We start from the raw sequence: 15,050 nt of genomic DNA, 5'->3' as shown, positions 1-15,050 counted from the left end.
CGTCCAATTTGACACCGAAGAACAAAAGATAGTTACTTGGTTCAAATAGGAAAGCTACTCTAAGAATGGACTTTTTCTTCCAAAGCTCAGAGAGAGATGAATCTTACCTTCATTCAGAATTCCAATGTCATTCTATTTTATTTCATTTTTCGAAGCCATCAAAAGATATTCAAGCAGTAACTACAGTAATGGTGCTAAGCAGTTGTTAAAAATACTTCACAGGTCCTAGCAGTTTTTTTTCCAGTATTTCCAGCTTAAAAATATTTAGAGACCTCTGATGCAATTTCACTTAACTATTGTCTATCTGGAATGTTATTTCTTAGTAGTTTTTGTTTAAAGTTCCATTAGTATGTGTTGGGCCCCTAGTTTGCAGAAAATTAGGCCATATATATATTTTAAGTTTTTTATTGGGGGGGGGGGCAGAGAGAGAGGGAGAGAGAGAATCCCAAGCAGGCTCCGCACCGTGCGGCTTGAACCCACAAACCTTGAGATCGTGACTTGAGTTGAAATCAAGAGTTGGATGCTTAACTGACTGAGCCACCCAGGCTCCCCAAGGCTGAATATTTTAATGTGTCAAGTCACAGAGATCTCCTAACAAACATAAACCCCTGAGAAGTACAATCAGCTATTAACCCTCAGAACACCAAGAGGATCCACTAGACATAATTTTACCTTTTGAGTTTCATTTTGAAAAGTTCTTATAAGGGTTGATATGTCTGGCTTTTACCCTTTTTAGAGAGATTTTATTTTTTAAAACATTGAATAAAAGCTTGCTTTATCTTGTAATTACTGTTCCCAGCCCACCGCAACTTTTTATGTAACTAAAATTTTTTGCAACATTTTCCTATTTTTTAACATTCCAAGAATTATTTCATCATTTCTCATTGACTATTTCCAACTATGCCGAAAAAGACCAAATGATATGAAAATGAAAGAATAGGGGCGCCTGGTTGGCTCAGTCAGTGGCGCGTGTGACTCTTGATCTCAGGGTTTTGAGTTCGAGCCCCATCCTGGGGGTGGACCTACTTTAAAAAAAAAAAAGCAGCTGGGGTGCCTGGGTGGCTCAGTCGGGTAAGTGTCCGACTTTGGTTCAGGTCATGATCTCACAGTCTTGAGTTCAAGCCCTGCATCGGGCTCTGTGCTGACAGCTTGGAGCCTGGAGCCTGCTTCCTATTCTGTGTCTCCCTCTCTCTCTGCCCCTCCCCCGTTCATGCTCTGCCTCTCGCTGTCTCAAAAATAAATAAAAACATTAAAAAAAATTTAAAAAAAGAATGAAGGGCTGAAGGAGTTACCTACAAGGATGAGGCAACAGGGAGATTATCACAGTTTTATTCCTGCATTTCCAAAATACTGCATCCCCTTTCCAGAAGTTATAAACTACGTCAGGAGACTTTAATTGAACAGAACTGAAAATCAAAAATGCTCACTTTCCACATTAGCAAACAGAAGAAAAGCGACAGGAGGTACTTCACAAATATTAGACAAATTTGGCTATGAATGAAACTGATCACACAGGCAAGACCACAGACGATATCAGATATCAGATATCTTCAGATGACGATATCCTAGATGGATTTTCTCAGGGCGGAGAACTGAAGAGGGAGCAGTGTTAGAATTCTAAGCAAAGAAGGAAACACAGGATTCTCACCCAAGGAGTCATTCCACAGGAAGGAGGACACCGTTCACTATTTTTGCTAAAAAGATGTGTGACAGCATTTTCTCCTCCTTTAGGATGCTTGCATAATAAATTTTATCATGTTTAGGCAACAAAATTTTTTGTACGTGGTTTGTAAACAGACAACTACCAAAGGCAGGAGGGTGTACAAAGGTGATTAGAAGTAAAGAACCAATGTAAAGCTGAAAAGAAAAAAAATGGATTGATGAATCTCATGGGGATTTATATATCCAAACTTAGAAATATTTTGTAATAATGGACAGAAAGTGGCTCGTCTCTTCAACAAAATTGTGAGCTCTCCAAGTTTTAAAGTATTGATTCTTTTTACAATTATCAAGTGAAAACTCAAGAAAAAAACCAACAAGTACAACAGGATGTAACCTAATAGAGATGTATTTTAAATCTGCAGTCGGTATTTTTAAGATGAATATAGCCCAGGTTCATGCGCAGCAGGTGACTGTTGAGCAGCTAGTTCCATTAAAAACAAAACACTGCCCGTTTCAGAAATCTCTACCTTCAAAATCAAGAAAAGATGTAACAAAAATCTGGGTTTACCGTACTCAAATTTTAATTCAAATTAAAATGTTTACTATATTAATTCTTAAAAAAATTTTTTCTTAACATTTATTTTTTTGAGAGACAGAGCTCAAGCAGGGGAGGGGCAGAGAGAGAGGGAGACACAGAATCTGAAACAGGCTCCAGGCATCAGATCCCAACGCGGGGCTCGAACTCATGAACTGTGAGATCATGACCTGAGCCGAAGTTGGCCCCTTAATCGACTGAGCCACCCTTTACTATACGGTGCCCCTTTACTATAAAGGTGGCCCTTTACTATATTAATTCTTATTAAAATTTCTAAACAAAGCTATTTTTCACTATCCCTTTATTCTTTCTTTTGTAAGATAATTTCAAGTATAAGAAATCATAATAATATAAAGGGTCCTCAGTACCTTGATAAGTCAGTGGTGCTGGGCTGGCTTTTATGGTACAAAGCAGGGCAAGGCCGACCGAAGTGTTTCAGTTGCCTGGGCTCAGTGAGTGCTGTTAAGATATTGTGTGTTCCCAGGTGCCCACACATGCGTGTACACACACACATACACACACACTGTTGAGGAAACCTTAATCAATGAAAGAAAACTCTCCTGAGCTACAAAATACAGTTCAAAGAAGGACACAGTGAGATGCAGTCAAAAGCAATCAGTCATCTGGATCTATTTTAAGTGGTTTTTTTTTTTTAATTAAAAAGAAAGAAATATCCTCTCATTATCTAAGAAGATACACTAGGTTACCTCTCGAAACAGACTCATCTATGTTTGCAACCCTGAAAACAAGAAGCTATATCATTTGAGATTTTGTTTGGGGCGGAAACAATGTGGGGACCTACTTTGGAGAGGAAGGACCCACTCCCACGAGGGAAAATGCTGTTATTAGGGTCTTCCCTTATGTTATCTGCTGTACAAATTCAACAAGCCCCGTGGATGATACGGATTTTCGGTTGTATTCTATGGATCCAGGTGGGAGCAAATTTGCACCCCAGATCTGCACTCGCAAGGCCAGACTGCGTATGTTAGTTTTCTAATGAATTTTCCAATAGAAAATTCTTACCCATGATAGTTGGAATCTGCATCCTATTAACATAAGCAAGCTACGTTACTGATCGCATAAAAAGGTATTTTGAGGGGGTCTGAGAACTTAATCACTGTTAACACTGGAGAGATAAATACTGAGTTATTTACCAAAGAACTTTACAAATAACTGATTTGTCCACATTCATTCTTTCGAAAGACTAACCTCTTTTTCAGTAAGGTCATTAACAGAGCTCATCCTACCAAGAATGTTCTTCTAAATGCCGCATTAGCCATAGGAAAGCCCTCACCTCCTACCAAAACAAATCTCATTACCCACCAACCAACAAAGTGTATTCAACTGTGGGTCAAATTTGGTTTCTGGGAGGATCAGAGTAACGCTACGTTTTCTCCTCTTCAAAAACTGTCATATGGTGTCCCCAGAGGAAGTTTTAAGAAAGATGTGTCAAATTCCTGTACTGATTCTGCATTTCAAGTGTCACAAGGAGGGCTAGCTCCTGGAACTGGGATGCTGCCAGCTGGCAGGAGCCCAGCTTGTGGGCAGGTCAGTGATGCAAAAGCTCTTCCTTTTCCCACTTGCTTTGCCAGATGCGGATAAAGGAATACACGCCTGCAGGGCTAACAGAAAAACACTGAAAAAAATGAAGTGATACAAGGAACCGGATACCCTAACCATAGTAAGTTCAAAACAATTCTTTTAAATTTTAAAAACACGGACAGTTACAAAAGTAATAAAAAAGTAAGAATTCCACCTTAGAATGTGTTACTGGCTATATAACCCATTGTCTTAACGGAAAATAAAGAGTGATTCGAAATCTGAAGTATCAAGGGCTATGATGTCCAGTACGGGAGCCACCAGCCATGTGTGACCACAGAACGCCTGGAATGTGGCAAGTCCCAATGAGACGGGCTATAGGCGTAAAGCATGTGCTAGATTTTAAAGACCTTGTATGAAAGAGACAAACAAAAAACCCCACAAAATACCTCACTAACAACTTTTTCAGATTATTTACATGTTGAAATGATAATATTTGAATATACTGGCTTAAATCTTATCAAAATGGATTCACCAGCTTTTTCTTGCTATTTTCAAAAGTGGCTATTAGAAAGTATAATGTGCACTGTGTGGCTCACCTTGTATTTCTAAGGGACACAACTGAGCTGAAACACAAGCGTATCTATAACATCTATTTATTTATGGGCCACGAAGTCCTTACCAAAAGCTATGAAAAATGTTTTTAAATAAATAATTGAATTTGGCTAATATTTCTTGAAGACCAATGTGCAAGACATTTTTGGTACATAAACTACAGGTTAGATTGTGTCAGATAAAGAAAGAAATGACTACAATCAACTGGAAGAAAACTCAATATAAATAAAATAATACAAAGCAAGGGTAGGACAGTGAAGCAAAGTATTTCAAGGATAATCAGAGCAGACTTGTAAAAGAGGGGTCTTTTGGGGTGAATGTTAAAAAATACATAGGATTTTACAGGTCTAGCACTTTAGAATTGACAAATGTCTTTGTGGCGTATTAACACCATCTTCTGAAAAAGGAAACACATTTTCAGAAGGGGTTAGAGGGGGTATAGCTCAGGGGTAGAGCATTTGATTGCAGAAGGGGTTAGAAAGGTGGGATCGATAGCCTAGGCAAAGAAAAGGTCGAGGTGTGCAGGTGCAGTAGGTAAGGTGAGGCACACGTAGAATGGTGAAATGCAGGCTAGGGCCAGGTAATGACTTCTGGATGGCCTGCAAGGGAATCTGAACTTTCCTATAGGCTGCAGGAATCATCCAGTATTTTCTACCAAGTGTCAACAGGATCAGAAACGCAAAATGGGAACATGACTCAGGCATGGAGAATGATCTGGGAAGAGAATAAACAGAGGTTTGTGGGTCAGGTAGAATGAATGCCAAGTAATAAGAAGTCAAGGTATGGTGAGTCCTTTAAGAAAAAAAAGCACCAAGGTTAACAGGGGCAAGTGAGCCTCTGAGGTAGTAAGGGACAGTCATGAGAGTTAGCCTAGTAGCCAGTAAATGACGATCTGAACTCAGGCAGTGTCAGTTCGGGACACAAACAGCACTCTGTGGGTAGAGGTGAAGGAGCAAATAAATGATAAGGAAGACTGAAAATTAAAAAAAAAAAAAAAAAAGGATATGTGAATGGCATAAAGCGTATGAAGAGATGCTCCATGTTGTATGTCATCAGGGAAATGCAAATTAAAGCAACGAGATACCACTACACCCCCATCTGAATGGCCAAAATCTAGAACACTGATGACACCACTAGCTGGTGGGGAAGTGGACCATCAGAAACTGTCACTCACTGCTGGTGGGAATGCAAAATAGGACACCCGCTTTGGAAGACAGTTTGCCGCTTTCCTGTAACTAAACATACTCTTACCATATGATCCAGCAATCGGGCTCCTGGGTATTTACCCAAAGGAACAAAAAACTTAGGTTCACACAAAAACCTGCACATGGATGCTTACAGCAGCTTTAGTCACACTGCCCAAACCTGGAAGCAATCCAGCTGTCTTGGAGTAGATGAATGGACAAATAAATTGTGTTCATCCAGACAATGAAGTATTATTCAGCACTAAAAAGAAACAAGCTAGAAAGACAGCCATGAAAAGACATGAAGGAATCTTAAATGCACATTACTAACTAAGCGAAAGCACCTCATCTGAAAAAGGCTACATGCTGTATGATTCCAATGATGTGACATTCTGGATAAGGTGGAACTACGAAGACAAGAGAAAGATCAGTGGTTGCCAGGGGCTGAAGGGTGGGAGGGATGAACAGGCGGAAACACAAAGGGATTTTAGTGAAAATACTCTGTACGACACCGTGAGGATGGGTACATGTCATTACGCATCTGTCCTAACCCACAGTATGTACCCCAAGGGCGAGCTGGGCCCTGACTGGAAAGTAGGGAAGTGGGATGATAATGTGTCATTTGTAACGAACGTATTGCTCTGGTGGGAGCTGTTGATGATGCGGAGGCTATGCGTGTATGAGGGGGGTGGGGATATCTGGGACCTCTGTGTACATTCTGCTCACCTAGAACTACTTTATTATTTAAAATTTTTTTAAACATTAATTTTTTGAGAGAGAGAGAGAAAGAGAGAGAGAGATCAAGCAATTGGGGGGGGGGGGCGGGGAGAGAGAGAGGGAGACATAGAATCTGAAACAGGCTCCAGGCTCTGAGCTGTCAGCACAGAGCCTGATGTGGAGCTTGAACTCACGAACTGTGAGATCACGACCAAAGCCGAAGTCGGACGCTCAACTGATTGAGTCACCCTAAAACTACATTAAAAAAGTCTTGAATACATTTTGTTAAAAAAATCCAAGAAAAGGAGTGGAGGTAATCAAGTCGTGTTCAGCTAGAACATAATCATAACAGGGAAAATGGGAAACAAAGAAATGGAAGAAGGTAGAAAGAGAAAGATGCTGAGGTACCTCTCAAGATACCTCAAGCCGATATCAAGAAAATTCATGAATTTACTCAACAAACATGTACAAGCACCTATAAACTCCCAGGTACCATGATGCAGAAATTCATGATAAGGGACTATTTAGGGGTCATGTGTGGAGCATGAAGGAGAGTGATGCCAGGAACCAAGGAGAATGAAGGTGGCTTGGGTCAGCTGCTATGTGGAAGGTGATAGGTCATCAAATAATGACAATTAGACACATCTACTAACACTAAGATCCCAGCTGATGTTACAGCATGAATAACAAATAAAATTAACTGGTAGGGTTGCATGACATGATACATCAACCTTACAAAACTCGGAAGCATTAAAAGGGAGAAACTACTTTTTCCCAAATACAAAAGATTGACAAAAATTGGTAAGAAAATGTGACAGGTATCGACAACTCCAGGATATTCAAATGAATATGTAGAAATGGTTACCCATCGGGTCCATCCACATTAGGAAGGGCCCTCCCTCCCAACCAAAACAGAAAAAAAAAAAAAGAAAGAAAGAAAGAAAGAAAGAAAGAAAGAAAGAAAGAAAGAAAGAAAGAAAAGAAAAAGAGGATAATGGATTAAGAGCCTGAATTGGGGAAGGGATTATGAAAGCAGGGTGAAATTCAAGAAGACTCAATGAGTGTTTTGGGTGTAAGATGAGAAGATCCTGGTCAGAGAGGAATGTCAAAGCTGACAAACCCTATGGGTACAGTATTTCTAAGTGATGACAGAGTCCAAGGGATATCTGTGTTGCAGCCAGCAGAAATGGAATTTAAATAAAGGGGACTAGGAAGGAGCCAGCTAGCATTTCAGCTAGCTGCCAACCTGGATGGTGATATGGCTAAAGGTAGAGATAGCTAATATGACCATATAGCTCAGTTTGTGCTTATACACTGTGGTCCTAGGGTCAAATCTGGTTTGAATAATATATTGCATAGTTGCCCTAGTTGTAGGTAATATAGCAAATTAAAAAAGCAACAAACAACATTAAAGAATAATACACTGGCATCCTATAGTTTGGTGACTGCCACAGAAGACAGTGGTTTTAACCAGAGAGATTGGATATCAAAGAATCTAATTACTGAATAACAGTAATAAATAAATGAGGAAGCCCTATGGATCTCTTTCCAACACTGGTGAGAAGGGGTGTAGGAAAAGAAAGGGCCACTGAGAAGGTTTTCATAAGGTATCATGTTAGTAATGCTTTCAATTAGGTCAGTAAGTTGAAGGGATTGCAGAAGGAAAAAAAAATCTATTCCCAATAGAAAGTAGGTTTTACAAGACATAAAAAAAAAAGTGTTAACTGAGGGAAAAAAGAGACCCTGGCAAAAGCCTGTCACTCTCAGGATACAACAAGAATATCCATTCTTTTTATTTATTTATTTTGAGAGCAAGAGAAAGAACAGGTGCACATGCACATGAGCAGGAAAGGGGCAGAGAGAAAGAGAAAGAGAATCCCATGCAGGCTCCACACTGTCCGTGCAGAGGCTGATATGGGTCTTGATCTCGTGAACTGTGAGATCATGATCTGAGCTGACATCAAGAGTCAAACACTTAACCGACTGAGCCACCCAGGTGCCCCAAAATACCCAGTCTTAATTACAGAAGTCCCTTCTATATGAATGGTCATGAATGGTTGGTCACCAACCTTGATACAGGGTTACAAGTGCACAGCTAGCTGTCTAATTTTAACAGCAATCATGGAGCTCTCTTGGTTTACTCGCCATTATTTGGGTTGTTGATGAAGTACGGAGTCAATTTAGTGATGTGGAATGATCAAGTATCTAACAGGCTATGAACAAAGAAAATGGCTGTCCAACTTCAAATTCCCTGTTCAATACTGATTGCACTGGCATAATGTAGTAAGAGCCCCAATGACAAGAATTTTTTCAAGCACTCACTCTGAAACTTTCAAATCTAGATATGACTGAAGAAAAATACGAAAAAACTACCATAAAAGCAAAAAGAACTAGGCAATTCCAACTTTTAGACAAAGCAGCCATTAAACCCAAACCAACAGACGTTTCTCTACACCTGGCTCATGGAATACCGGTGGGGGCCCAGCCACGGCCCAGAACACAATCCATCCATCCTGTGGAAAAAGAGCTCAGATGCTTTCCCATTGGCAAGTCCTGCTCTCCCTGGGGTTAATGGCCTCAGAGAAGGAGTTTATTCTAATGAACTTCCAACTTTTACAGAGAGAGAAATATTGTGAAGCATACAGTTGGCTTTTCCCTTATTTCTTTCTCTCTTGTAATTCCCCGATTTGTTTATTTAGCTCCATATCCTGCTACACTGAACACAATTTTTCTTAATCTAGCAAAGAGGGAACACAAAAGAGCTTAACTAACAAAAAAAGTTACGGTAAAACTGGAAAATAGCCACTAAAGGGAAACCTGGTATTATCAAACTGGTAAGAAATGACAATTAGGATGCCTTATATGTTTGAAAAATCTAGTTGTATTTTTGTAAAATTATTTTTTAAAAATTCTACAAAATACATTATAAAAGATCTGTACCTGACTCTGTAAGTCAGAAAACTTTATATTAATAACCATCAGTCTTAACAAATTCATACTTAATGTTCTATTGGAAAACCTGTGACACCAGGGAACATTTGAGGGGTTCCTTAAGGAAAAGGAGAAGTGAGATAATCATCACCACTGGGGGATGATGGAACGTGAAACTGATGACTGAAGCAGGTAACCTTTCTAACCCCCAACTTCTAGTTTTATAACTTGATGATGTGAATATAGAGGTTTGCTTTTAATAAAACATAAGAATCTAGAAGTTATGGGTTTAAGATCCCAAAGAGGTGAAAATACAATTCTTTTAACTATCATGAAATCAAAGATAAAGAACTTTAAGCAAACATTTATGAATGCCTCTGACGTCGTGCACAAAGAGATGATTAAATGCCAAAAAACCTGACAAAAATGAACCAAAAGACAAAACCAACTTTTCTAACAAAAAATTCAGACTTAGCTACTGACTGATGAAGCAATTCCAAAATCTTGTTTAAAAAATATTTCTAAACTATAGACCAAAACAGAATGCCAGTCACTCACTCAGATTTCAATTCTCTACAGAACTACCTATTATAGTATCAGTGGTATTTTGATCCCAACTGTGGACACTGACAGAAAACAGCTAAAAGTAACTCAGTGGTGGTTGATCAATTAGGTTACACGGGTGGCCATTACCATAATAGGACTTCGTGGTTTAGATTTTATTTCCCTCCCACAAGCAAACTTGGACAGGAGTGGGCAGAGATCCCTTTAACGAGAAACGGGAAGATACATCTGTAGAAGAAACAAGACTGTCATCTGAAGGTTCTGGCGTCCACGAGAGAGCAAACACAAAAGCCACCTTACCTCCCATCGGCATAGTCTGCATCTGCTCCGCCCCACCAGACGTCCGAGTCATCCTCCTCTGCATCTGCCGAATCAATATTGTCACTCTCCTCGGCCAGCGGGCAACAGACAAATTCCACTCCTCGGAACTTGTCGATTCCACAGGGCAGCAACATGCCATAGTCATGCAAGCTGGTACTCTTCTCACTGCAGGTCTACAGCAAGGTAAGGAGGAGACAGCGAGAGTGCGTTGGTTTCTTTGTAAGAAAAGCCCCAATCTCGTAACTGACAGAGACCCAACGTACCAAGGGCCGGTTGGACAGCGCAAAGGACCATCTGCGTTTTTGAGTGGATTTACAAGTGTCTTGAGCACAGACCACTTTGGCACCCTTATTTTAAAACCTACGTATTACTTATTTAAGAAGGCTACATTGTGATATTACGGAAATTAATAAAAAACAACCGGAATGGAAACTAATTGGGAAAAAGGATCTAGAAGAGAACTGTATTGTGAATATCAGAGAACCAGTGCTTTCTTGCGTCATTAGCGTATCAGGAAGACGTGACGGCTCGATGTACATCCCCAGCTTACTTCCATCTCCGTTACAGATGGAAGTTTCTCTCACTTGGATGTATCTTACTCTAGAAATTCGAACTCTCTTGGCTCACTTCCAGAATAACAATCCTGGGAAGAAAAGAAATTATCCTCTGCTATGAATCAAAATTTACAGTCTAAATTAGAGATTTCTCTTTCAACATCTTTTTTGCTTTCCTGGGATTTGCGAGGTTTGCACAACTCGAGATTAACATAAAGCTTTGAAGGCATCCACTGGTGACAGAGGAAAGATTAATAATTCAACACATATGGATAAACAATGAAAATATTACAGACTGTATTTTGACCTCATAGGAATTAAAGTCATTTTTCTTTCTTAGTAACAATTTTTTTTTTTTAAACTCAAGAAGAAAAGAAAATGAGGTTATTAGATGGGTAGCTAAGCTTCAAAGTATCTGGTCTGTTTTTTTAAGATCGAAAAAGCTCTTCTTTTTTATAAAGAAAATTTTGTTTTACAGTAAATTAGAAGTTTTTTTTTTTTTTTTTTTTATAAAAGGCAAAATTAATGCTAACTCTTAAGGGGTGTTTTCTGCCTAACAACTTCAAAGCTATGTGAGCCAGATCAGGGTTTCTCAGCCTCAGTACTATTGACATTTTGGACCTGATAATTCTTGGGGACAGGGGACAGAGGGAGGAGAGGCTGTCTTGTTCACTGAAGAATGTTTAGTAGAATCTCTGACCTCTACCCCCCAAATGCCAGTTAACACCTCCCCTTCCAACTGTGACAATCAAAAATGTCTCCAGACGTTGGCATATGTACCTGGGGAAGGAGGAGGAAATAAAATTGACTGCATTTGAGAACCAATGAACTAGACTAGACAAGGGAGCCTAATTCTAGGAGACTGGTCTTCCTCAAAAACGATATACACTTATGAGAACACTTTCATAATATATCAAGGCACAAAGCACTTTTGAAGATGATAATAAAAAGGGACCTTTTATGCTAATTGTCTTCGGTGTTGTCCACTTTGCCAAAAGCAGGGGTTGACAAAGGTGTGCACTGGTGAATCCAGTGTTGACAACCACTGTGGAAAAATGAAGGTGGCAGTATGGTGTGGCAAACACAAAATTGGATGGCGTAACTGAAGAGACCACTGGTACTGGACAAGCTACTTCCTCTTCCACCACTGTATTCCCCAAGAGACGACAGGGAAAAAGGTCAAATTACAAAAGCTTTGTATATGACAAAATAAAACAATTGGCTAAAAAAAATAATTTGGCAAAAAATCATCGGGAAAAAGGTATATTTTAAGGTTTATGCAGTGTAAGATTCTAGCTTCTGATTTATACAACATGGCATAGACACATAATAGATCTAGCTAACTAAATCTGTTTTGGACTCCTAAGAGTTTACTCCTCGACAGTTCTTAAAAAAAAATAAATAAATATAGGGGTGCCTGGGTGGCTCAGTCGGTTAAGTGTCCGACTTTGGCTCAGGTCATGATCTCCTGGTTCGGGAGTTCGAGCCCACATCAGGCTCTGCGCTGACAGCTCGGAGCCTGGAGTCTGCTTCAGATTCTGTGTCTCCCTCTCTCTCTGCCCCTCCCCTGCTCACACTCTGTCTCTCTCTTTCCCTCAAAAATAAATAATAAAAAATAAATAAATAAGGAGCACCTGGGTGGCTCAGTCGGTTGAGCGTCCGACTTCGGCTCAGGTCATGATCTTGCAGTCCATGGGTTCGAGCCCTGCGTCGGGCTCTGTGCTGATAGCTCAGAGCCTGGAACCTGCTTCGGATTCTGTGTCTCCCTCTCTCTCTCTCTCTGCCCCTCCTCCATTGGCTAGTGCACACACGCTCTCTCTCTCTCTCTCTCTGTCTCTCAAGAATAAACATTAAAATAATAATAATAAATAAATCCTTAAAAAATAAAATTTAAAAAATATAATTTGTTTATCAACATAGCTATTGCCTGAAAATATATTCTAACATGTCATGACACGTCTCCTTAGGAAATCTTCACTTTAAAAGAACAAATGTATGGCTGGTACCTCTTTGGCGACGGTGTGCCAGTGAAGGTGGGTTTCACAAACATCCATCCTCTCCTGGTGTAAGAATTTGCATTTGTCGGGAACAAGGAGGGCATCACTTACAAACTCGCCAACTGCAAGAAAGGAAAACACTTCGTGTCATTCCATCTGCATCACAGATGTCTTATCACTGGGCTAATATCAAGCAAAGAAGGGCTAAAAGTACTTCAGAAGTTATACAGCTTTTTGAATGACCAAGTAATCAATCCAGTACTGAAAGACAAGTACTGTTACAATGTAGAGTCCTGTGTCCTGAGCCCAGTTTCTTGCTATATCAACCTCGACGGTTAAAATACTTCCTACATGGGGCACCTCGGTGACTCAGTCGATTAAGCTTCTGACTTCAGCTCACATCATGATCTCGTGGTTCTTGAGTTCGAGCCCCATGTCAGGCTCTGTGCTGACGGCTTAGAGCCTGGAGCCTGTGGCACATTCTGTATCTCCCTCTCTTTCTCTGCCCCTTCCCTGCTCTCTCTCTCTCAAAAATAAATAAACATAAAAAAAATTAAAAGAAAATACTTCCTACATGTTTTAAGCGAAATCTTTATGTAATTAACATGTATCTCTGACTGCAAAGTTAATCATGCAAAAGGCTTCCAGTGAATTACAACGAGGAGGAAAAAAATGCAGATTGACACTGTCTGGGCAATCATTTGAGTGGAATCAATATAAATAATTATTCATCCCTCCCTCCTCTTCTTGGACATTTAATCTGTTTGTAAACTATTACAAAATTTAGCATTTTTCTACTTCCTAAAATTATAGACGTACATATGTTTATATATGTGACACACACACAGAGATTAATTCAATTAAATTATGAAGACTGTGCCTTACACTTTTGCTGTATTTTTAAAGAAAATGTGGATCATGCAAATTATTTCTAGCATTCTTGGTACCACAGATATAATAAAGATATTACATAAAGTCCTACAAGAATGCTTACATTCTTATGAGGGTAAAAGCTGGATAATTCCAATATGTAAGCTACAGGCTTAGTTTTTTATTTGTTTTGTTCACTAAAGTATCCCCAGATTGAAAAAAAAAATTTTAATGTTTATTTATTTTTGACAGAGAGAGGGAGACAGAGAATGAGCGGGGTAGGGGCAGAGAGAGAGGGAGACACAGAATCCGAAGCAGGCTCCAGGCTCTGAGCTGTCAGCACACAGCCCGAGACGGGGCTTGAACTCACAAACCACGAGATCGTGATTTGAGCCGAAGTTGGACGCTCAACCGACTGAGCCACACTTAGTATCCCCCAAGTATCCCCAGCTTTTAGCATAGATTCTGTACACAACAGGCAGCCGGTATCTTGATGAAGACACGAAATGCTGTAACAGAGATAAAGAAGAGATGTAACACATGTAGACTGGGCCCAAAGAGTGAACACACCCGCTTGGAGGCACTGGGGAAAAACTCCAAGTAGAAACAACATCAGAGATGAGTCCAAATGGATACGTGGGAGGATGCCGTGTAGAAATGTATGGAAGCTCCATGATGTAAGGACAGTTACCTGTCTTGTATAACATTCAGCTCCCAATCCCTGGCCCAGTTCTGGCAGACATGACCATCCTGGAGAGATGGATGGATGAATGGCAAAAGGCCCTTCAGAAGGAGGGAATTTCTTGTGTAAAAAAGAGAAAAAAGGGCAAGGGTATTTGTGGAGGAGACAAAAGTTCAATATGGCTGGAATACAAGGTGAGTGGATAAGGGAGTCCAGAAGTAAATGAGGCTGGAGAAAAATGGTGGACTCCTACCTGGAGAATTTAAGGTTCTGGATACCACTTTGGAGGCAACATAAGCCAAAAGATACTTTAAACAGGAATGATATGCTCAAGTTTGTTTTTCTGAGAAACTCTTTTACCAAGTGAGCATAGGTAGACCAGGAAAGCAGGGAGGCCACGGAGTAGGGTGCTGCCATCCTTTGGGCAAGACATGCAAGAACATATTTAAACCAATGACTCCAAATAAGATATAAAAGTTGTCCACACTCCAGCAAAGAACACATTTTCTTCTTTCACAGGGTGTTAACATAAAATATTCTGAAATGCACCCTGAAGAGCAATAAAGGCCCTCAGAGGGGGGCAGAAAAAAACTTGTTTATTCCCGTTATAGAAAAGGGTTCTTTAAAACTTTCTATAAAGGCGCTTAAACTTTAGTCGGTTTGTGGCTCAAACATGCAAGATGTTTCCTGATACTTAAGCACTTAGTCTAATTAATAATATTTATATAAAAACCTAACCAAACCATAGAGGATAAAGAGCCTTTCATCCTGTCATTCCTTAAATCTTTTAAGACAATCTATGATGCTCCGAGCAACGTA

At 39.9% G+C, this 15,050-nt stretch overlaps 1 protein-coding gene across 7 annotated transcripts in view; it reads right to left on the bottom strand.

Moving 5' to 3' along the window:
- The window catches only part of LOC122198638 (amyloid beta precursor protein), a 274,909-nt gene that overhangs the window by 146,374 nt on the left and 113,485 nt on the right, over positions 1-15,050 (bottom strand). For all 7 annotated transcript variants that reach the window (XM_042903331.1, XM_042903332.1, XM_042903333.1 and 4 more), the window contains 2 exons: positions 12,689-12,801; positions 10,108-10,301 (listed from right to left, as the gene is read on the bottom strand). In XM_042903331.1, coding sequence (XP_042759265.1) covers positions 10,108-10,301; positions 12,689-12,801 — 307 coding nt within the window. The remainder of the gene's footprint in view (positions 1-10,107; positions 10,302-12,688; positions 12,802-15,050) is intronic.

This window comes from Panthera leo, chromosome C2 (assembly GCF_018350215.1).
Source record: "Panthera leo isolate Ple1 chromosome C2, P.leo_Ple1_pat1.1, whole genome shotgun sequence".
Lineage (NCBI taxonomy): Eukaryota > Metazoa > Chordata > Mammalia > Carnivora > Felidae > Panthera > Panthera leo.
Note: the sequence above shows the minus strand (reverse complement) of the source record. Positions and strands in the feature narration are given on the sequence as shown.